The sequence below is a fragment of the Cyprinus carpio genome, chromosome A7 (genome assembly GCF_018340385.1).
Source record: "Cyprinus carpio isolate SPL01 chromosome A7, ASM1834038v1, whole genome shotgun sequence".
Lineage (NCBI taxonomy): Eukaryota > Metazoa > Chordata > Actinopteri > Cypriniformes > Cyprinidae > Cyprinus > Cyprinus carpio.
The window spans coordinates 26,578,684-26,603,202 of NC_056578.1; the positions used below are offsets into that span (position 1 = coordinate 26,578,684).

At 36.0% G+C, this 24,519-nt stretch overlaps 2 protein-coding genes across 4 annotated transcripts; one reads left to right on the forward strand and one right to left on the reverse strand.

Moving 5' to 3' along the window:
• Nucleotides 1-233: 233 nt before the first annotated feature.
• LOC109052919 (NEDD8-activating enzyme E1 regulatory subunit-like) lies at nucleotides 234-7,504 on the reverse strand. The gene is made up of 20 exons (XM_042760612.1): nucleotides 7,343-7,504; nucleotides 6,872-6,975; nucleotides 6,712-6,772; nucleotides 6,527-6,557; nucleotides 6,365-6,436; nucleotides 5,591-5,670; nucleotides 5,329-5,438; nucleotides 5,046-5,155; nucleotides 4,880-4,942; nucleotides 4,739-4,802; nucleotides 4,531-4,622; nucleotides 4,382-4,441; nucleotides 3,579-3,712; nucleotides 3,324-3,399; nucleotides 3,191-3,230; nucleotides 2,844-2,930; nucleotides 2,586-2,678; nucleotides 2,000-2,114; nucleotides 1,775-1,824; nucleotides 234-508 (listed from the first exon to the last, which is right to left on the reverse strand). Exons 1-20 carry the CDS (start codon nucleotides 7,390-7,392, stop codon nucleotides 399-401), a joined length of 1,602 nt encoding a protein of 533 aa, XP_042616546.1. The 5' UTR covers nucleotides 7,393-7,504; the 3' UTR covers nucleotides 234-398.
• A 2,611-nt stretch (nucleotides 7,505-10,115) lies between these two features.
• On the forward strand, nucleotides 10,116-20,210 carry ca7 (carbonic anhydrase VII). 3 transcript variants are annotated; one of them, XM_042760614.1, is made up of 7 exons: nucleotides 10,116-10,306; nucleotides 13,380-13,577; nucleotides 15,804-15,922; nucleotides 16,049-16,144; nucleotides 16,780-16,842; nucleotides 17,571-17,726; nucleotides 17,826-17,976. In XM_042760614.1, exons 1-7 carry the CDS (start codon nucleotides 10,270-10,272, stop codon nucleotides 17,901-17,903), a joined length of 747 nt encoding a protein of 248 aa, XP_042616548.1. In that variant the 5' UTR covers nucleotides 10,116-10,269; the 3' UTR covers nucleotides 17,904-17,976. The 3 variants fall into 3 exon arrangements, with proteins under 3 accessions (XP_042616548.1, XP_042616549.1, XP_042616547.1); XM_042760613.1 differs by lacking the exon at nucleotides 17,826-17,976 and adding an exon at nucleotides 19,120-20,208 and having other exon boundaries at nucleotides 10,124-10,306; XM_042760615.1 differs by lacking the exons at nucleotides 16,780-16,842; nucleotides 17,826-17,976 and adding an exon at nucleotides 19,120-20,210 and having other exon boundaries at nucleotides 10,122-10,306.
• The last annotated feature ends 4,309 nt before the right edge of the window (nucleotides 20,211-24,519 follow it).

The window sequence follows — 24,519 nt, forward strand, 5'->3', positions numbered from 1 at the left end:
TGCTCAAGAAACATTTCTTATTATTAACAATGTTGAAAATTAGAAGTTATCCTGCTTCATATTTTTTTTGGAAACTGTGATACACTTGGAGTAAGTAATATGAAAAAAAAAAAAGAAATGAATACTTGTTTTTATTAAGCCAGGATACACTAAATTGATCAAAAGTGAAAGGAAAGATAGAGTATATGCATTCAAACGGTTATGAAAAGAGCACAGAAATCACATACAAAAGCTTTGGAGATACATGGTTTATTTAGTATGCAGCACCAGTTCTGGTCTTGACAAAAAGCAACACCATTGATCAATGTAAGTATAAAAAAAAAAAAAACTTGAGTGCCAATTTATGGCCAACACTTTGATAGAGGAATGAGGAAACACGATGGGAAGGGACGATTGCTCTAAAGTTGAAAAGTAGCAGAAGTCTGTGACATGGCATTATAGAGGAACGTGTTGTTGAAAGGTACAAACTGGTGCGTGATGATTTTGATGGCTTCTTGAGCTGCTGATCCTGCAACAAAAGACAGACAACAGGACCCTTTACAACTGGCATTACCATGTTGTTCACATCTGGATGGTTTCTGGATAGGCAGTAAGACTCCTATGTAACTGAATTGTCACTTACGTAATACATTTAAGGTTGCGTTGACCAAGCATTCCCAGTAATTAACCTAATTTGTGGTTGATCTCATTTTATCCCATGATTTTCTTACTAAACCCTATTTTCTTCCACTATTTGTGACTCTGGACCACAAAACCAGTCTTAAGTCGCTGGGGTATATTTTTAGCAATAGCCAAAAAAAAAAACATTGTATGGGTCAAAATTATCGATTTTTCTTTTATGCCAAAAATCATTAGGATATTAATTTAAGATCATGTTCCATTAAGATATTTTGTAAATTTCCTACCGTAAATATATCTAAACTTAATTTTTGATTAGTAATATGCATTGCTAAGAATTCATTTGGAAAATTTCAAAGGGGTATTTTGATTTTTTGCACCCTCAGATTCCAGATTTTCAAATAGATGTATCTGGGCCAAATATTGTCCGATCCTAATAAACCATACATCAATGGAAAGCAAGACTGGTTTTGTGGTCCTGGGTCACACTAAGATTCTTACAGTAAAGGTTTCTAAATAGGAATTAGAAGGGAAAAGAAGAAAAAAAAGTTTAAAAATGCTTCTTGCAGTAATTAACAGGTTATTGTTCAGATTATAGCACCACAATGCCATTTTTTTTTTTTTTTTGGTGATAGTGGTACAAAAAGAAAAAGCCAATAACCCGCAGCACAGCACTTGGTAAGATTAAGTGAGCTCTTGCTACAGAAATCCATGAATCGTATCAATGTCAGATGCAAAGAAATAGAGCCTGACAGAGAAAATTTTCAACCCTCTCTGTGAGTGACAGATAATGATTATTTGCAGCACATCACTTAAGTAGCTGTATACAGATAACGAAAATGCATTAGCATTTAAATCTCCATTGAATGTGCTCAGAATCCTTCCCTGACCACCTCCGAATGTGGTTCCGCTGATCCGATCACCAAATGCACTCAAAACCAATGTGTCTTGTATGCATTCGCACCAGACTTTTAACGTGGTTAAGTACTATCCAGAAGTTGACGGCCAATGAGAGAGGTCATATTTGCATGCGGTAAATGATTTGCCTTTACACTATAAAACCCATATCGTAGAGGATGCCACAGTATGCATTATGAATGTATGATGGCGTGTGTGTTTGCAGGCTCCTGAATAAGTACTGTACATAAACACTCACCTCCCAGAAAAGCTGCGACCGTGTGTGGCTCGGCAGCTCCATAACGGCAGCTGGAAGATATGAAAATAACATTTACACTGTTACCATCTGATTATAAACTGAGGGACCAGACGGACTGAAGAATGTGTGCTTCTTTATTATCAATATTACAAAACCATTTTTAGTATAAATATTTAGTTTGTACAGCTTCAAACCAAATAGGCTTAAAGGTGAGCTTAAACCTACAACTCATGAATGTAGTCATCCTTCACATTGACGTTCAGACTGTACTCCTGCAGAAGACTGTTTACACACAGCTTGAGTTTGTTAATGTCTTCCTCCACCTGGTAATTGTAGACACCTGAGAAAAACAGTCATGCTCTATAATATCAGAGTGACAGAGTTCATATACATTACTGTTTAAAGGTTTGGTATCTATTTCAATGGTTTTGAAAGAAGTCTCTAATGCTCACCAAGGCTGTGTTTAATTAAAGATACAGTAAAAACAACAATACAGTGAAATATTGTAACTATTTTGTAACAAAGTTTTTCTAACAAAATTGTTACAATTAAAATAAACTGATTTAGAATCAATACTGTTATGTTTTCATAGGCATTACCAAAGTACAGTGTACAAAAAAATAAAAATAAAAAATAAATATTTCAATACATAAAACCAGTGATAAATCCAAGTTGAGTTTGCTATCCAAAAATACTGAAGTACATTTTCAGCATAAGTCTTGATGTCTTAATGGATATTTTAAACACTGTGCTATGGTTTCTCAATGATTTTTTAATTTATTTTTCTGCCTGGTTTGATAACTCTTCTGACCTGGGTAACGGGAGTGTTGCTGATAGAAGCGATCGATTGAACGGAGCATGAGGTACAGCACCATCTCACTGTCTGTGCTGTCCATACAGGATGCTATGGAGACAGAAACAACTGCTTAAACACAAACAGCAACACCCATGCATGGATGTACACTAACACAACTATGTTAGTAAATCCATTCAAAACAATCGTGTACAATGGCCATAACATTTGGAAACCGAGATAAACCACAGATAGAGAACTGTAGAGAAGACATACTGATTTCATCTTTATTGAAAGTGTCCACGCTGTATTCCTCTGCCAGAGACCTGCAGCGCACCACTCTGAGGAAAGCTGCGTTTTTACCTGTGGGACACAAAACACCATACAATATAGGTATTACACAAGGAGGTTAGAGAAATCCACCTGCTGAAATTCCCAAAGATGAGAATTTTGAGTACATTCGAACATCACAAATGCAAATAAACTGATGGAATAGGAAAACTGCTGCAGAATAATCACATGATTCTGCAAAGTGTTGGAATATCTAGTTTCCTGACAAAGCCTAAAAACGGCAAATATTCCGATCTGAGAGCAGAGTATGAGGGTGTGCATGCTGAACTTACAGAAAAGTTTGATTTCCTGTTCAGAGGTGCTCTCTGGAGGCTTTGAAATAAACAGATTATTAGTGTTAATGTGTTAATAAAAGAGATAAACTGCAGTTATTACACAGGAGGACTATGTTGATTATGTAAATACCTTTCCAACTGATTGTAAAAGCGCTTCAACATGTTTGGACACAACTGCTGCATCCTTCATGGCTTTGTCTCTGTAGCTGAAATTGAATGTGTCAAACAAAACGCCATTTTACCAAAAACACAGTCAGCGGGAATCATTCCAAGCAAACAGATAGACTGATAGACTAGTACGTAACACGCATGTCAAATTTCACAAACACGTTGCTACTAAAAAGATGTTTCCTGACTCTTTGTGATTTGAAAGCTGAATACCTACACGTTTTGTAACTTGATGAATTTGTCTGAATCTGCAATCATGTCTGGGATGGTTCCTCGCACAGGTAGGTTTCCATTCCCTTCATTTCGAACAAAGTCCCGCACTCCGTGTGCAATCACCCAGAAGGATGGGCTCTACGATGACACAAATTAAAGCTACTGGTGATGTAGAAACTCATATTATTAAACGTCATACATAACATAGATTTATAAAAGTGATAAAACATTCTCTATGGCAGGTAAATGTTTCTTACATCAAAGCAAATTTATCCATAAGTTGGTTAATTGCCATTGTATTAAAGTGTCTCAAATTACCCACTCTGCTACCCTGTCTTTTTTTCTTAAAGCCACTTTTCATCTCTGGCCCACTGGAAGCCATACATTTCCCCGGCAGAGACTAGTACAGGAGTTCTGATCATATGTTATCTTTCAGATGCGATTTACACTTTGAATGCTTTTGCAGACCTTATGCAACCACCCAACCAGATGTGATGTGTTCTAAAAGGTGAGAATTACCAACATTTTTGTACTAAAATGTTATTCTTTAAAAACTACTTTTGTAAATTGTGTATATATATGAATAATTATGCCTTCAATTGCTATGCATTTCAATTGACTAGCTCTAGATAACCTACTATGTTTTTCTCTCACAGATATAGGCAGTCAATTGTTATGTGCAGATCTATTTATACATTCACTGTTCATTCATTTTAACATAGTGAATAAGTGAAATGCAGCAATCATATGTGTATGTAAAAGACAGGGAAAGGTGGCTTAGAAGTAGTTTGGCATGTTCCTACTAACCTGTGAGGTAATGTTTTCACACTGCTCAGCATTAAAAATCTCCTCCGTTCCACTGGGGACCTACATTACAATGGGACAACGATAAATACAAATCATATGCAAGGAACATAAACTATAACTTGTAACTCTTTAAATGTGAGGAGCTCTACCTTGGTGGGGTTCAGAGCCGTGTTCACATTCTTGATTGCCTCTTCAAAGTTCTCTTCATCTTCAGGTGTTCCGTTCTCATTCGTAAGGATTCCTGACAAAACGCATAAATTAAGGAAAACCCAAAATAAGAGAAATGAGCTGCAAAAAAAAAAAAAAAAGACTGAAAAGAACAATATAATAAACCTCGGATATGATAGATTACATTACCTGCTCTGATGAGTTGTCTGAAAGCTTCCTTCTCCTTATAATTCTTCGGTAACTGAGAGTTGTGCTGGATCAGAAAATATCCACTTTGAGAAAGTCCATTAGGAGGTCATTTAAGACATTTAAGAACATGTCAAAAATTACCTCACTATACCACTTTTCCAAGTATTTGGCAACCACAATGATCCATGGCGTATGACTGTGATCCTAAAATAATACAAAATACAGACATTTTTTTTTAAAAACTGCAATTGATTTAAAGTCAATCACATATAATAAAAAGAACATCAGTAATCAACATTTGTCTGACCTTCTTCTCCATGTTGTCCAGGTCATAGCACTCCACGTGGTGTTTGAGCTCTGTGAATGGCTGATCTAGTCTCAGGTCCTCTAATGCATTATCTGGATGAGATTCGACCACTGTAGTGAAAGACACAGACAGACCCTTCAACGTTTTCACATAAAGATGCATTAACGTTAATGGATATGCAAAGTTTAGCAAAGTTACTGAATTACAAGTCAACCGTTCTGTCCCGCTGCTAATAAGTTAATCTCTCAAAAAAGGATTTGCTTCAGGGAATCATGATTATTACCTGTGTGCTCCTTCACAATCAGCCTCATGTAACCAATGAGTCCATATGTTCGACATATGAGGAACGGCACCCCAGCCTCCCATAACACACTGCCCAGTCTCAAATATGTGCTGTCAAATTAAAGATACTACGATATAAGATGGTCTGAAGAACCAACATCTACAACACATCAAATATTAGACTTTGATCCAAGTCTGTTTGGTAAAACATTTAAAAGAAACCAATGGAAAGGAACAACACATTCAGATTATAGGAGCAATACCTTTCTGGAAGCTGGACGCCAATTACCAGACTAAATCTGTGAAAAAACTCAGGGCTGTTGTCCAAAAGCTTATCAGGACTCTGAATATCAAAAAAATAGATAAACTTAAATGAAAAGATGAATAGACACACACCATCACAAAACGTCTGAACAAAACTGAATTAATTTATGTGGTTTATGATCTTAAATCCCTTGTTATTAGTTATTAGTTTCAGTAAGACTTTTTTGAGAGAAGTTTCTTATGACTGTCAAGTAAAATATTATTAAAAAGCAATACTTTAAAGTGCAGTTTATTCCTGTGATGCTGAAGCTGAATTTTCAGCACCCATTACTCCAGTCTACAGTGTCGCATGATTCTTCAGAAATCATTCTTATGTGTTAATTTGGTGCTCAAGAAATATTTCTTATTATTATCAATGTTGAAAACAATGTTACCAGTGTTGTGCCATCTTTAACGTCACTTAATTATTTTAACGCATCCATGCTGAATAAAAGTATTAATTAAAAAAATCTTACCCTTTTTGAATGGTAGTGTATGATTTTTTCTTTTAAATTACATTAAATTACATTTTAATTTTAAGCCATAATCTTGGCAAAGGGTGGGAACCCTGAAACCTTAGAATATATATATTTTTTATATTTTCTTATTTCAGTCACTATATTATTCCTATTCATTCAGTTTCATAGTTTTGAGCAGATGTGTCCAAACCTATGACTGGTTTTGTACAGCTGTGTACAGTATATACTAAAAGTTTTGTTTACATTGACACTGACCTCTTCCACAAAGTTTCCAGACACGTCACCATTGAGCTCCTGCAGCAGTTCAGTGGCAGCCTGAGCCCTGTTCTGCAAAATAGGCACAACGTCATTCAGCATCATTCATGTGTCACTTTAGGTTTGCAGAGTATTGTTATGGACACACAGCTCTGTGCTTACCTTCCCAATACTGCTGCTGGTGAGAAAAAAGCTGCAGGAAAGATCATAACATGACCACATCTGAATCAGAAGCATTTTCTAACTATGCAATCTGACATATTTATCCATATACCACACTATATTTCTTAAATCTCTTTAAGATTATTACAAAAACAAGACAAAGACTGTTAGGCCAATGACTTTACTTGTTTCCAACATCCTCCCCTGACACCTTGTGCCCATCAACTATAGTAAAGGATCCTATTCCTAAGAAGCAGAGCGGAAAGTATAATGTTAACACAATAATCGATACGAATTTGTGTCTCAGTGTTATGATTTGAGGTGAACGGTGAGAAATACTGATACCTGGCAGCACAAGGTTTTTGAGGATTTCAGTGCCGGTTGCAGTGGCGTTGATGAGACACACATGGGCATTTTCAAGTGCTTCCTGTCCATGATCTCCCCACAACCTGATACAAACAACACATAACAACCAATAAATGACCAGTGTATGAGTATAGCTATAATAACATCATCTAAGACAGACAGACAGACAACAGTCCAGCAGATTAATACATCCAGTGGTTTCTGATCAGCTGGGTTGTTGGTAAGCTAGATATGGAGTTTAGGCTGATTATTACTGTATTGAATTAAATAATGATGACTCTGATGTAACTCTAAAATGATTAAAGCTCTTGCTATGACCGATGGGCCTCTAACGATACGTATGTCAGCTTTAATGCGACAGGAAAGCTTAAATTTAATGTTGAAGGAGAATCGCTGTGCATGTAACGTATACTGCATTATTCTGTTGTTTAAAGGCCGACCGATATGTACCTGAGCTGCCGATCATACTTCTGCTCTTTGCTCGTTTTGTGGTCTGTCATGGTCTTCTGTCTCTATCTGTGTCGGGTTGATCCTACCGGCACGCTGCTGTTTCACTATTTTGAGATCGACATTCGCAGATTCGATACAGGCAGACATGTTATTCTTCTGTTTGATCAAGAGGTGGAGCCATTGCGCCCTTGAACAAACATAAATCACAGCCTGGTTTATCTTTGACTAGGCTAAGCTCCTCTTGCTGAGAATCACTGCGCGTCATCGACCATAATTCAAGGAACTTTTCACCCTGAGAGCCACAAATAAAGAGAAAAGGTCTCAACCTGGGTATCTTTTCTTCACTTATAGTCCTTGTATGGCATAACTTCACTTTATCATGACAGTTTCTGACCTGAGGACGTCCGGCCCCTCAGTGGCCTTCAAGAACCAACATTTTAATGTTTTTTTTTTTTTTGCTTGAGCGTCTCACTGTAGTTCCCAGTAAATGTATGAACTTGATTACATTCAACACAATGCAAGATGCTTTGGATAAAAGCATTTGAAATACATACATATTGCAGCACATGCCAAATACTTTTGCCAATGTATAGTGTTGTCAGCGCAAAAGGTTGTGGGTTCAATTCCCAGGGAACACACATACTGGTAAAAAAAAAAGGTCGTAATATATATATATATATATATATATATATATATATATATATATATATATATATATATATATATATATATATATATATATATATATAGTCTGAATGCACTGTAAGTAGCTTTGGATGAAAGCATAAATGTAAATAAATCATTACACTTAAACACATGTTGCAACAGTACCAACATTTCCAACCTCAGTGACTGTTCTGTTATTTCCTATTTGTAATATTTCTTGTTGCATTGCATTATTCTTGTTTTGACAATTCTACAACTGTATCTCTGATGTGGCATATGATGTGAACTTTTCATTGGTTCTAAAACTAAAAGCTGCCTAGGTTTTAAGTAGCTATTTTGGTGTTAATAATTTAGGAAATTACAGTTATAGAGGAGTTGAGGTAAGCCACCCAGACAGCAGCTCTGACTCAAACACATTATTTTTATGTTCAAGTCATTGTTTTGAAGTACCATGAGCATGCTGTTAGCAAAGTGTAAATGTCTCATCATTGTGCACTTTTTGCTAGCGTAAATTTTTTTTATTGCTGTCACAGCTGTTTTCACATGCGCTAACTTACGATTTTGACATATGTCCTCATCTGTCTCTCTAGAATCTGTTATTTGAATGTGGAAAAAATATATATGTCTTGATGTAATCATCAGTCTCGTGTCAGGTTTCAGTAGTGGATTGTAGTTTTTACATAAAATACCTTTTTGTATCTCAATAAGTTCTCTCTGTCTCTCTCTCTCTCTCTCTCTCTATCTCTCTCTCTCTCTCACACACACACACACACACACACACACACACACACCCACACACATACACACACAGTAAATAAAAATATAATGGGACATAGTCTGGGTATTGTAATTTACACACTGTATATTACAAATATAAATATATTGGGATAGACTTCAGCCTTCCCACAAACCTATACAGCAAAGAATGAATGAATGGAAATATGAGAATAATACACACTGTTAATTTGTTATTTTGATCCATTCGTCCAGGATAATTTGCCCCACATTGTACAGGTTTGGTGTCAGGCACCTAATTTTTTGAACAGCACCACATGTTCTCAAGCAGACATTGATCAGACATTAGAATGGGCAGGCATTCACCCTGAACCACGAAATGATCCTGTATGAGGTTTTTTTTCAGACAATGTGGTACTCATGTTAATGATTCACAGCACAGGAAGAGTAATTTGTGTGGTAATTGTATGTTAGTGTAATTTCTTTTGATTTATGTAAACCTAATGCCATACAGTATGCACCACATAAACTTGTAGCCTATAAAAACCATAGATTTTATTAACTTTAAAAATATAACTAGATTTAAATAATTAACTATTATAATTAGTAATTATTAATTATTTAAGAAATAATAATTTGTTATATTATAATAATCATTATGATAGTCAAATGTTTTTTTTAAATGCAATTTTTCATAAATTACTATCCATAATGTCTATTCATCAGACAATTTGCTTTACCATATGCAACAATGAAGGTTATCAAAAAGTATAAAAAGTGTTTGAAGTCTTGAAGACAAAGTGATATTGACTTAATAATAAAAGCTTAGTTTACCCAAGAGTTTGAGCCACTGTATCCTGCTGTTTTACACAACAGTTAGTTCTGTTCCTCCAGTGATTATTTAAACCCAACAGGAAATATTCCTTACATAGTGTCATGTTTGGTTGTTTTTTTTTTTTTTTTTTTTTTTTTTACAAAATACCACACTAAATGTCCTACATAAGCTGAAATACAGTAAAAAAACAACAACAACAACAACAAAAAAAAAACCTTTATTAGCTATTATTCTGCGTTCAGAAACTCAAAATGAAATGTCAGTGCTAAATGTCCACAACCACATAATTAGCCTATGTGCTCCCTTCCGAGTGCTCATGTCTAGTGCTCATAGTAGGGCACAGTGATGCTCACTTTTAAATAGAATTCGCCCTTGATGGTTTTCTATTCGAATCTCAGGTGAAATTATTAATTTGTCGACAATTCAATTATATGCTACTAATTCAAAGTAGCTGTTCAAATATTTAACAAGTCAAGATAAGTCCTCTACACACGGCGCGGACAGTGCAATCGGCTTTAGAGGAGGCGGGGCCTGAACGGATCCGCTTATCTGTCAATCAATCACAGCGTTCTTCATTCACCTGTTACCGCTGACATTCACTCGATCCACACACACAACTCTCCACTGCACCAATCAAGATACTTCTGCGCTTTTTTCAACATCTAATCCACTGTTCAGAGAAGACGGAGCGATGACTGGCAATCACTGGGGGTATGGGGAGGACAACGGTAAGTTAATTGCGCGGTCATAGCCTGCTTTTATTTCTGAATTGCTGGAAAACTGTTTTCAAGAATAATAGCCTACGTCACCGCTCTACAGAGAGGATTTATATATTTTTTTGCAACTTCTGTTTAAAATATGTATAAGGCCGATATGGATTTATATAAATTAGGGTTTTCCATTTTAGCCGACCAATTAGGTAAAATGTTTACCTTATGTTTACCTTTCTGTTAATATGTCCATCATTTAGAAATAAAATCCATGACAGAACACCATTTGAACCACAGACAAATTATTAGCCTATTTTTAATAATCGGAATCATAATCAGCTTTATTCACCAGGAGGAATTTGTTGTTGCTGACATCTGACATGAGAACAGAAAAAAAGAGAAAAAAAAAAACTTTTTTTTTTTTTTTTTTTTTTAAACTTAACAATAAATATTGTTTATGAATCTGGAACAGTATGTATGTACAGATTTGTGCATTATTTACTCTATATAGAACTGTATAAATAAAGAGATATGCATATAATATGTATAGGCTATGTATAAATTATTATTATTATTATTAAATAAAATATTTAAATAAATGTTGAATATGCCTTATGAGAAGCGCATTTGCATTTCATCAGATCACAAAACTCGCTGCTCCACCGTGAATAAATCGTCAACTGAATGCATAAGTTTTATTACATGCAAATTTATTTACGTGGGAAACCATCACCGTATGAATAGGGTTTAAGATAAAATATTTCTTATTTCTAGAACGACAGTGACATCAAGGAAAGATGTCGTTAGAATCACTTTTATTCATAACATTTGTTTCAAGCGAATGCATAATAAAAAACATTGACAGACAGCCAAAGTCCATTTACATTGATGCATTTTAACAGACACTTTTATTTTAAAATCGATCCGACTTAGCATGAAATCAAAAAAAAAAAACCTATTTGTTAGTACACATTATCTATCTATCTATCTATCTATCTATCTATCTATCTATCTATCTATCTATCTATCTATCTATCTATCTATCTATCTATCTATCTATCATTAGTGTTGTGGTGAATAATTAATCCTTTCAAGTTAATCCACCAAAAGATTTGATTGTCTTCATAATTTTTTAGTAATGTTTAATCAAAAATCTAAAAAATGATTTCCTCTTAGGAATGGCATTCCTCTGATGACATCAGTTTGTCAGATGACTACAGTGTCATATGGTTTTTGGACAGCAGAGCCAGGCCAGCAGTATGAGACCAGAAGTTAAGCTGAAGATAGGATAACCCACCCCAACTGCCCTAACTTCACCTCAACTATAAGCACCACCATACCAGTACTAAACCTAACCATAATGATGCTATAATCTCCACCCTATAACTTCTGGTCTGAGACGGCCTGGCACTGCTTTGATAGAGGCCTATGGCTCTGCATTGGCTATTGCAACCGTCAGTTTGCTGTGAGCTAGAGATGGTGAGAATGTGTGCAAAATCAAGCCCTACCCTATATATTTTTTTTTTCTTTTAAAATATATAATTTCACCATAAAGTTGGTTGCAACATTAAGTTTACTCAGACTGTATCGTGTATTGTGGTTATGTTGACTGCAGTGCACTTACAATGAACTTTCACTGTTGTCTGTTGGTGTGGCCACTAATCATTTTAGTTTTTTTGTTTTTGGTGTGAACGGACTAGCCAGTACAGGAAAATATCTTTCAGATATCATGCAATGCACCACTTCACACCTAGTGAAGAAACCTGATTTGAATACCAAGATCCGTTTGATGAGTGTTGCAGCCAAATTAGTAACAAGTGTAATTATAACTACAGTTAATATTATTAATGCTTGATTTTGAAACACAGAAACCAGTTAAACCGTAACACTAATACAGACTAATAGATCTATAGCCAGCCTTCACTGGGTCAGATTTTGTGCTTGTTCTCAGTCATTTATTAATATGTCCAGTCATCTGTCATTAGATTTAGTGGTTGCCAAGTCCATTGTTAATGCAAGATTAGCCCAGTTATCCTTTAAAGCGATAGCTGCTGCTTAAACAGTTTAAAAAGGCTGTATAGGCCTACAGTATGTGATTTCAAGACTTGCATCTTGCTACAGTTCATTGAGACAAACGTTGGAAGACATAGAAATGTTGTTGGGTCACACTCACACTATAAAATGTGTGTACAGTAACTCAAATACATAAAAATGTGTCTTAATATCTGTGTTAATGTCTAAATGCATCACCCAAAAAACTTTCATTTTTTTTTTTTCATTCATCATGAAGAAGCCTGGTTTTGACCTGCTCCAAAAGCTGTTTTCAACTTCCATGCTGTATTAGTAAATATGTTTTTTTTTTTTCTTTTTTATTTATGAAAACAAACTATATGGAAATAAAAGTTTGTATTTTCTTTATAATCTTTCTCTATTTATTTTAGCTTTTAGTTGACTTTGTGCATCACTATTAATCCATAAAGTTATGTCCCCATACTATTCATTTCCCTCTTTTTAAAGTTACAAATTCCATAAATTGCAATAATGGCATCATCATTTCAAGGGGTAAGCATGCTATTTGATCACACAGCTTCACAAAAGACTTGTAATGTTAAATTAGGCCGTAAAACTGTGCCATGTGTTACCTTCCTAAAGGCATAATTATATTCTCAGCATATGTTATGAAATATTTTAATTCATCTTAAAATGGTACAATGCAACTTACAAACACTTAAATACATCATTTATCTGACAGAATGTCTAAAATTTAACAAATTAAAAATAGCCTACTTCATAAAACTGAAAAAGCCATCCATTTCAATGTAGTTTCCAGCTACTTTTAAGCTAAACACACACACACACACACACACACACACACACACACACACACACACACACACACACACACACACACACACACACACACACACACACACACACACACACACACAAAACAATATCTAATGTAATGTAGATAACTACATTAGATACAGTAAATTACAATACAGTAAGTTACATGTCTGTATCCTTAAAATTAACTTGGAAAAAAAAATCACATTCATTAATGTCTGGTTGCTTAATATTGTTTTTCTAGGTCCATCAGAATGGTACAAAGACTATCCCATTGCAGAGGGTAACCGCCAATCACCTATTGATATAGTCCCTTCAGAAGCTGTATTTGATGCCAGACTGTCTCCTATCTCGCTGTCTTACAACAACTGTACCTCTGTCAGCATATCAAACAATGGCCATTCTGTGGTAGTGGAGTTCACTGACTCAGATGAGAGATCAGGTAGGTATCAGTGACAACATTATTACTACATTAAAATGTTACTGTCCTGGTTAGTTGATTGGTCTCCTGATGTTTGGAGAAGAACACTCTGAGGTGGCAACTTGTAGTTTTTTTTTTTTTTTTTTTTTTTTTTTGTCATATTACAGGTTACAGGTTTTTACACACAAGTTTCTGTTTCTTACTCTCAGCTCAGCATGTTGTGTGCCACCACTGTGAGATTGTTTGTATGTATAAAATTGTTTTAGGTAACTGAAGCTGAATTTAGATAAATATAAATATTAAAAACTTAAAATTAGAATAATTAGATTTAAAAACAAAAAAACAAAACCTTAAACAAAAACTAAGGTTTAAGTTGAAGGACTTAAATGGCTAAAAACTTAAAATTACTGCTAAAATGAAAATGTAAAATGAAGCTGATCCACAGCAAAAAAAGAAAAAAAAAAAAGAAAGAACTGAAAAATTCAGCTTTATCTGCACAAATGACCCTGTTATTTCAGTTCTCATCTCACCTTTCCACTTGAGCTCTGGAATGTAATGACTGTTGTATGAAATTGCTCACATAAAAAATAATAACTCTGTTCATTCTGCAGTCATTAAAAGGGAAGAGAATTTGTGGTTTCTGAGCCCTCTTAAAGGGGATCTATTATGCCCCTTTTTACAAGATATATTAATAATATAAGTTACAGCTCAAAATACCCATAGATAATTTATTATTCCAAGCTGTAAATGCCATTTTTGAGTCAAAGGAAAAACTGCTGTTTTCTTGCATGCATCTTTAATGAGCTTATGCAAATGAGCTGCTTCTCCCCGCCTCCTTTCCAGAAGAGTGCTGTGCCTTTACAGCGCGTGCCTCGGTTAGACAACAACAAACAAAACATCTGTTTGGTTTTGATTATCAAAGATCTATCGTGGTCACTCTCATTTGACATTGCAGTTCTTCGTCATCATGAAAGCTTATTATTTGCATGTGTTTTAAAACCATATCAGTTTAAATTTCTGATATATGGTGTTCTGAGCACACTCACCAGAAGCACGCACACAGAAAGCTGACTCTCAGATGGCACGTTACGTGAGTGCTAAACTAAGTTCACTTTTACATCTTATTCTGCTTACACTCTCAAATACGCACAAGGTTATGTCAAAAACAAAGTTTGCATAAGCACAGTCGGTTATGTCTGTGAACATAAACAGATGGGAAAGAAATTGCATGTGTATATTAGATGTGTGTGTTAAAGTGACAGCAGTATGTATAATATACACTACCTACTGCTGTCTATGCAGTTAATATGATATGATAAACCAAAAGAAAAATAGAAAATCACTCACTGCTCTTGACTGAATAACTTTAGTTGCTTCAATAAGAATACATTTTTTACTTGAATGCTGCTGTTAAATGCTCTGGCGAGGAGATAAACATGTGGACCGTGTACAGCTCACTCAGGGCAGGAACTTAGTTACTAGGGCAGATCCATTGCCAGTTGTGAGAGGGGCCTGTTCAAATGTGATGTCACTTTTGAGTACATTCCTGAATGCCTCATTTCAAGACACTGTTTCTGATTTATAGGTAAAAATAACAAACAGTGTGGATGGATTACTACTGCAGTACTGTGGACACATTATTATGCTCAAAAACAAGTGTTTTTTTGAGTAACAGTGTAAAGGTTTGGGAAGCAGAAAAATGCTTAAATCTATGAGAAAGAGACCTATAGGCAATAAGAAAGAAACTGAGAGGTGTATATACAGTAAAGAGAGGCTGGAGACAGACTTGTGGTTCCAGTGGTATAAAACATTTGTTTTTTGTTTTTTTTTACTTTCCGCTCTGACTCAGTGAACTGAACTAGTGGTTAGACATATTAGGTATGCAATACACCAAGCACCCATTTCAGATACTCTTATTCTTCACTCTTCATTGCACTTTGAGTGATTCTTTAAAAGATAAACTTTACATGCAAGTCGAGGGCCTTCACACAGAACATGTTTTTGCATTCCTTTGCCCATGCTTTTCCATTGTTAAACATGCTAGACAGATTTGTTTGACTGTGTCAGACTCTTGTCACATCTTTTGCAGTTTCTCACGCATTGCACAGCATTCTAGAACATGGCACTAAATTTAAAAGAAGCTTGTGTCTCTACACATTGCACTTGTTTTTCATTCTTGCCCTTTTTTTTTAATGCAAAAACACATTTAATGTGAATGGCCATTAAACTGCTCTTTCCTTTTGGCAGTGATCCGGGGAGGTCCTCTGGAAAACATGTACAGGCTTAAACAGTTTCATTTCCACTGGGGATGCAAGGGTTGCAGTGGCTCTGAACATACAGTTGGTGGGAAAACCTTTCCTTCTGAGGTAAGGGGGCAGAACAGGGACTCTCTGTCTGCTCCGTGTAGCCTATATACTGTTTATTATATTTGTTTACACAGTCTTCGTTATCACAGTCTTTAGGCCTGAACTCTGTCCCTCGTCTCTCTCCAGCTTCATCTGGTTCATTGGAATGCCATAAAGTACAAGTCCTTTGGTGAGGCAGCAGCAGCACCTGATGGTCTGGCTGTCCTTGGCATCTTTCTGGAAGTTAGTCTTAGTGGGAACCAGCACTCATGCATTGTTTCTTCATCAGAACAGATTTGGAGAAATTTAGCATTACATCAATTGCTCACCATTGGATCCTCTGAGGTGAATGGGTGCCATCAGAATGAGAGTCCAAACAGCTGATAAAAACATCACAATAATCCACGTGACCCCAGTCCATCAATTAATGTTTTGTGAAGCAAAAAAAAAAAAAAAAAAAAAAAAAAAAAAAAAAAAAAAGAGAAGTATTTTAGAAGAAACATATTGTGGATTACTGTGATGTTTCCATTGCTGAGCAAGTGACGTAATGCTAAATTTCTCACAATCTGTTCTGATGAACAAACAAACTCTTCTTAGATGGCCTGATTATGTGTACATTTTCAGCATTTATTTATTTATTTATTTGGCAAACTATTCCTATTAAGACAAAGAACAAAATAATGCAGCATTAGTTCAAGAGAATGTGTTTTGTATTAGAATCAGTCACATTATTCAATTTGGGATAAGAAAAAAAAATAAACAGATCAATAAAATAACACTTTTTAATATTACAAAAATCAAGTACAGAAAGATATACATATTTACAGTAAAATGCTTATTATATCTATTCTAATAATGTTTTTTATTTTTTGTTTCAGATAGGGGATGAGCACAGTGCTCTTCATCAGATAACAGATTCTTTGTATATGGTTAAATTCAAGGTATGTGTATTTATGTAGTTTAATTTATGAAAAATTGGGAGAATACACATTTCTTTATGCTATTTTTGAGAGAATGCATGAATGAATATATTAAATCAATGTCTTCAGGTAGCTTGCCAAACAGATATTTCATTTTAGTCCTTTTTTTTGCATCTGAATGAATTTGGAAACACCCAGAAGCCTCTTTGCATGTGATTTCATTTGGAAATATTTGCTTTGAAATATGTTAATCAGGTTTTAAGGATTCAAATGAGCACCTCTCAGTTTTTTTTTTTTTTTTCTTTTTTTTTGGTCAGTGTCTATGACACTACCACAAATTAGTGGTTTTGTATTTAGACTATTTGACTTTCCAGAATTATCTGGTTATTCAGCATTTAAAACTTATTTATGCATTTCTAAATTAATCAAATAATTTAAATCATTTTCTTCAATTATTCTTACTTGTTTGACATTTTAGTTGAATTTACACAAAGACCCTAACCAAATATCCAGTAGTCTAGAAAGCTAAATGCAATATATTGAGAACTGGCCATTGAAGAAAAAAAAGAAAAAAATTATTTGATTATAAAAATTATAAAAATGTATTATAACTAATCAAAATATTGTGGCATGTATCTTTTTCAGTATATTGTGGATACAGCCCAGTTCAGAACATCTTTATTTCCCAAAGCTCTGCATAACAGTCCAATAATTTTATGCTAGTTTTTATTTATTTTTATCTCTTGTAGGGAAGTGTTGCTGATTTTAAGGGCTTTAACCCAAAGTGCCTCCTGCCAAACAGTCTGGAGTACTGGACATATCCAGGCTCTCTCACAACTCCTCCACTGTATGAGAGCGTCACATGGATTGTGCTGAAAGAACCTATTTATGTGTCAGATAAGCAGGTGGGTTGCTGTTGTGATTGAGGCTTTCTTTAACTTTATGACTTATTTATAAACTGTATCGCTAGTGTTTGTCATGACCATCATCTGGTCTATTGACAGATGTCGGTTTATGAAAATGAATGGTTGTGGATGGAGATGGATGTGGGAAGCAATGGTAAATTGTTGGTAGTGATGTAAATTAGGGACAATCCACAGTTTTCCAGTATGTTGGGGGTGACAGTGAATCTGGTCAGAAATGATCTCATCTGCTGACATGATTGCATGTCAGGTTTCTGTAACTGATTTTGCATAAGTAAATGATTGTGTGTGTATAATAAATAATAATAAATATATACAGTCTGTGTATACTGGGGTTCAGCTCAGAGTTTGTTTCATTCAGAAAACATTAAACACAGCTGAAATCCTACAGTGGATTCAACACACTATAGAGGTCATTTTAGTCACAGATTTGTGCAACATACACTACAGAAATTATTTACCAGCTTTTAATAAGCAAAGATGCATTAAACTGAGAGCAAAGACATTTATAATGTAACAATAAATAATACAATAAATAAATGCTTTAGTTTTTTAAACTTTCCAATTATCATATCAAATATATCAGTTTCCACAAAAATATTAAGCAGCACAAATTTCTAATATCATGTGACACTGAAGACATTTAAATATATATATAATATATATACATGACTATACAGACAGCCACATAAATTCATAAAAATGTGTAAAGTCTGTATTATCACATACTTTGTATTTTGCAATGATAAAATGAATATTACTTTTCCTATCTACTGTACTCTTGATCGATTACATTTATCTAAAAATTATGAACTTTTATTATGATAAAAGTGTGCTTAACATGCTTTTCCGTAATAATTTAACTTTTTCACAGGCAGTTTTTACTGTATTTTTGATGAATGCATCTTTGGTGAGCATTAGAGATTTTATTTTAAGTTTTACAAATTCTTACTGACGCCAAACTTTTGAATGGTATGTCCTTTGCTTTGAAGTGTTATATTACTAGATTTGGATTTCAGAGACATAAGTCTATGTCCATCTGAAAGACTGCTATGTATTTGGCCTCTGACTCTTGTCTAGTCCCTCAGACTTTGTATTAGGAAACTGAATTAAAGGCATGAGCAGTGAGGCATGTTGGCAGCATGGTTGTGACAGTGGCCTAGTGTGTCTGGCATGAGGCCACAAGACTTTGATCCTGTACAGCTTATTAAAATGATTGATGAGCTATAAGTAGAAAAAGCTCAGGAGATTCACAGCATGGAGAACCAAGCCTATTACATAAGACTTGGTACCAAAGTTGATTTCTTTTGCAGTGCAGCTTGTCACTTTGCCAGGTTCTGTCTTACATGCTGTTTTTCATGCTTTTTGGACTTAGATGGGAAAGTTCCGGACACTGCTGTTTAACGGAGAGGAAGAAGATGACCGAAAGCGCATGGAGAACAACTTCCGACCACCACAGCCACTGAAAGGCAGGACAGTGCGGGCCTCTTTTAAGTAGCTTGGTTGTTTATTGGTGACCTGGACCGCCTAGACCACCAATTATGATCAAGTATATTTCAAGACTGTTCTAGAATCACCTCAGAGGTTGAAGCATGAATAATAAGGGTGTGGGGTTTGTTCAATCATGTCACTCTTTGTCTGTTGCTTAAAGGTTTTGGCCGATGACCTCAAACACAGTTCGACTTTGACATTGAGCTCTTTGAATCCGAGGCTCTACATTTTTAGATCCCTTCTCATCCACCTTGATCAGGCTTGTGCAAACAGATCATTGTTGCAGGTGGCTGAGATATTTGTGCTTTCAAAGGGTCCAAGCTTGCTGTCGTCTGCTTTCTCATTGCTATAGTAAAGGGTCAGTAATCCAGGATCCTGAAATTTAACCCGTTCATCGCTACCAGACTCTTGCTAACTTTTGATATAGGGCATGTGTGGTGTTATTTAAGCTTTTCATAGTAAGGCTCATGGTGCTTCCAGGAACATAGTCCTGGTGGTGGCAGGATGGCACTCCATTAACAGTGAAAGTTGCATGAATACCTTGAAATGCCTCAGTAATGTAAGTAGATAGCATTTCTGTTTACCTGATTGTTGAGACTCCGTGAAGTAAGTCTTTACAGGATCTTTGATCAACACTGCTGCAGTCACTGTAGTGAATGTTACTTTGCTGTCAGTGAAGCCTTATAAATGCTTTTACAGTTATAGTAGGGTGATGATTGATGATAGAAGTTTAAAATGACTAATGGATTACACTGCTTATACTTTAAAAACAGTTCCTATTATTAATGTAATTCCTAATGGAATCTCTGCTATGGCTATAGGAGCATTACAGAAGATCTCTAACAGGTCAGTGCCATTTTAAGTCTAGCCTCATGCTGAAATGGCAGGGATATTCTTTTGGGTGTATTTGGTGGCTGGCATGGTTCCATATACATTTTATATTGTATTTCGTTTTATGTTAAATATGTACAAAATAAATTTTAATAATTAATGTGTCTTTGTTACTGACATTATTTGTTTATATTTGTGCATTAAAAGCTTTTTCTAGATGCAGTTATATGGATGCAGTCAGATAAAGTTGCAATTCTTTTGATTCATTCTAGACTGTTCTTTTTCCATGTTACGACCCTTAAAAGGATCTAGGGAATAGAGCGCGACACTTAAATTTGTTTTCTACTACTAGGTAGAAGGATAAGCAGAATGAACCAAGGAAACCTTAAGAATAGAGTTAATTCGTTTATTAACCAGAAACCAGAGCCACAATGCAGCGTGTGTGAGCGATTTACAACGCACAAGGAAAAATAAAATAAAAAACTAATAAAGAAAAAGATGCAATTAGAATTAGGGGGGAAATGAACTAGAGCAGTGCCAAAAAATGAAAAAAAAAAAAAAAAAAACAAACACAAACTCCCCAACCTAGCTAAAGGAGGAACCCACTAATCTAACTAAAGCCCGAGACACACTGCATGATTTTCGGCTGTCCCAGACCGTGAAACAATCGTGGCGATTTCTGTGATCGTGGCTCCTAATCGGTGGTCCTATGTCGTACGTGAGAGAGGTTTAAAGACAGCCGTTGTCACCAGGGGCGGACTTACCCATTAGGCAAAGGTAGGCGACTGCCTTAGGCCCCCAAGGTCTCTCTTTCCCAGCGCGCGCGCACACCTCTCCCTCTCTTGTCTGTTCAGCAAGGGCTGAAAGGAGCTGCGCTTTCAGTTAAAACAGATGTGTTGCTTCTCTAATTTTACTTGCAAGTACAGGTCCTTCTCAAAAAATTAACATATTGTGAAAAAGTTCATTATTTTCCATAATGTAATGATAAAAATTAAACTTTCATATATTTTAGATTCATTGCACACCCACTGAAATATTTCAGGTCTTTTATTGTTTTAATACTGATGATTTTGGCATACAGCTCATGAAAACCCAAAATTCCTATCTCAAAAAATTAGCATATCATGAAAAGGTTTCTCTAAACGAGCTATTAACCTAATCATCTGAATCAACTAATTAACTCTAAACACCTGCAAAAGATTCCTGAGGCTTTTAAAAACTCCCAGCCTGGTTCATTACTCAAAACCGCAATCATGGGTAAGACTGCCGACCTGACTGCTGTCCAGAAGGCCATCATTGACACCCTCAAGCGAGAGGGTAAGACACAGAAAGAAATTTCTGAACGAATAGGCTGTTCCCAGAGTGCTGTATCAAGGCACCTCAGTGGGAAGTCTGTGGGAAGGAAAAAGTGTGGCAAAAAATGCTGCACAACGAGAAGAGGTGACCGGACCCTGAGGAAGATTGTGGAGAAGGACCGATTCCAGACCTTGGGGGACCTGCGGAAGCAGTGGACTGAGTCTGGAGTAGAAATATCTATAGCCACCGTGCACAGGCGTGTGCTTTTGTACCAGAAACAGCGGCAGAAGCGCCTGACCTGGGCTACAGAAAAGCAGCACTGGACTGTTGCTCAGTGGTCCAAAGTACTTTTTTCAGATGAAAGCAAATTTTGCATGTCATTCGGAAATCAAGGTGCCAGAGTCTGGAGGAAGACTGGGGAGAAGGAAATGCCAAAATGCCTGAAGTCCAGTGTCAAGTACCCACAGTCAGTGATGGTCTGGGGGTACCATGTCAGCTGCTGGTGTTGGTCCACTGTGTTTTATCCAGGGCAGGGTCAATGCAGCTAGCTATCAGGAGATTTTGGAGCACTTCATGCTTCCATCTGCTGAAAAGCTTTATGGAGATGAAGATTTCGTTTTTCAGCACGACCTGGCACCTGCTCACAGGTGCCAAAACCACTGGTAAATGGTTTACTGACCATGGTATTACTGTGCTCAATTGGCCTGCCAACTCTCCTGACCTGAACCCCATAGAGAATCTCTGGGATATTGTGAAGAGAAAGTTGAGAGACGCAAGACCCAACACTCTGGATGAGCTCAAGGCCGCTATCGAAGCATCCTGGGCCTCCATAACACCTCAGCAGTGCCACAGGCTGATTGCCTCCATGCCACGCCGCATTGAAGCAGTCATTTCTGCAAAAGGATTCCTGACCAAGTATTGAGTGCATAACTGAACATAATTATTTGAAGGTTGACTTTTTTTGTATTAAAAACACTTTTCTTTTGTTGGTCGGATGAAATATGCTAATTTTTTGAGATAGGAATTTTGGGTTTTCATGAGCTGTATGCCAAAATCATCAGTATTAAAACAATAAAAGACCTGAAATATTTCAGTTGGTGTGCAATGAATCTAAAATATATGAAAGTTTAATTTTTATCATTACATTATGGAAAATAATGAACTTTTTCACAATATGCTAATTTTTTGAGAAGGACCTGTATAGCCTAAATCACAGCACAGCTATGGTCTTTATCTCATGTGTAGCCTATTTGATTTTATCAGACAACGACATGATTATAAATCAGGATTTTTTGTGCAGGTTAACATCTTGAAAGGGAGAGCTGGTTATATAGTCTTAATAGGTCACGTTTCAGTCACTATTTCATATTCATCCCGTTGTCTGACAACAGAAATAGTAAAATATATATCAATGGAAACAGTTTTGAGAATTTAGCTGCATCAAAATACAGTATGTGGCACAGAGGGGCAAACAAATGTAGCCTAATAAATAATAAATGTACATTTTGCATGTTCAGTAAAAGTGAGCTGCCCTGTCTGCGAAAATTCAAACAGGTTTGTGTAAGTAAATTGCTCAGTGCAAAGAAAGAGAAGTAATAGGAACGTGGTATTTCTATGTTCTTCTTTTTCATGTGTCTAATAGACATGAACAAGTTCTTTGAAAAACATCTATGACCTATGAAACATGTCTACTCTTCATGGTCTGTTAACTATGGTTTCACTAATAATAAACATATTGCATTAAGCATCCATACTTCTCCATGCCCATGTTCATTAGAGTATTAAAAACCTGAAGGCCCGGTTTCACAAACGGGGCTTATCTTAAGCCAGGACTAGGCCTTAGTTAAATTAAGATACTTAAGCAACTTTTACAAAAATGCCTTAGAAGAAAACGAAATTACACATTTACGAAGTACACATTTATTTTAATCCAGTGGTTTTCAAACAATAATATTGTTAATATATGTAAAAATGTCTAGTTCAAAAATTGCCCGTTCATTCAAGGGCTGTGCGAAAGAAATTGTCATAAAATCGATTTGAGCGTGCGCGATTTCTAAATCACTTTATAGCACGATTTTCCGCGGCCCTGACCTCCCGCAGTATGCTATCCTATCTAATCAGAATGCAACGCGCCTAGCGCGAGAACAGAACAGACTGGGAATATGCCTACGTAACTCCAGGTTCACACACACTGTCTGTGATGCGTCTTTTTTTCCGAGCCCATGTTACTCACTGAAAAGCTACGCAATATCGCGTTCATTATCGCAGATGAATCGCCTTAGATAATGAACGCGATATTGCGTAGCTTTTCAGTGATCTACGGCTCTGTATATTAAATGCCGCTCCATTTGAAAGCAGGTGATGGCGATTTAGCGGTAATCAGAGAACCGGCTTTACTGACGAAATGCGCGTGACAATTGCATGCGATACATCGCCCAGCCCTACTTCTGAGTACTAAGTTATTAACCCAACAATAGCGGGGTCAGTTAATTTTTTTGTAGTGGGCCACGCAAACATGTGTTTGGTTGTGTGGGCCGCGAGTTGAAAAAGGTTGGGAACCACTGTTTTAATCGATTGACAGCCCCAAGTTAAAATGACTCATATAGGCTTACGCTGGTAACTCAGTGGACTTTCCTCATCAATAGGCTATGTTTTTTTCCAGACTTTTCTCATTCTCACTAATTCAAGTTTTTATACGAATGAACCTCTGAAGGGAACCGATTGTCTTTAGAAAAGTTTCAATCGCATTTTCATTTTACCTGATAAAGTATAATTTATGATCTGAGCGGTGCTTAATTGTTTACCTGCGAAACTACTATATTTCTGACATTCCAAAAGCACCTCCTACTGGCAGAGAATGAATGTGCACGTGCAATCCGCTTGTTAAGTCTGACGTCACGCGTCACTATTTCGTGGTCTACAACATGAAATAATAAAAGTGTCTGCTAAATGATTAAATGTAAATGAAAATCCCATAACAACAACAAGTACATACAAAGTGTAGAAACACTGGACACAACAATGTGGTACCATTGTACAGCAGCAAAGCATCATGACAAAAAAGCAACTTCAAGGTTGAACTAGGTATCTGTATAGGGCCCCATTTCTATATTTGCCTGGGGCCCCCCATTCACTAAATCCGCCCCAGGTTGTCACA

Bases quoted from the DNA above. Each gene is read 5' to 3' on its own strand.
- ca7 (XM_042760613.1), top strand. From the start codon at position 10,270: ATGACTGGCAATCACTGGGGGTATGGGGAGGACAACG. The intron at 13,578-15,803 runs GTAGGTATCAGT...TCCTTTTGGCAG, and splicing joins TGACTCAGATGAGAGATCAG to TGATCCGGGGAGGTCCTCTG. The intron at 17,727-19,119 runs GTGGGTTGCTGT...TTTTGGACTTAG, and splicing joins TTTATGTGTCAGATAAGCAG to ATGGGAAAGTTCCGGACACT.
- LOC109052919 (XM_042760612.1), bottom strand. From the start codon at position 7,392: ATGACAGACCACAAAACGAGCAAAGAGCAGAAGTATGATCGGCAGCTC. The intron at 5,439-5,590 runs GTATTGCTCCTA...TTAATTTGACAG, and splicing joins GGCGTCCAGCTTCCAGAAAG to CACATATTTGAGACTGGGCA. The intron at 2,115-2,585 runs GTCAGAAGAGTT...TGTTTTTCTCAG, and splicing joins GCAACACTCCCGTTACCCAG to GTGTCTACAATTACCAGGTG.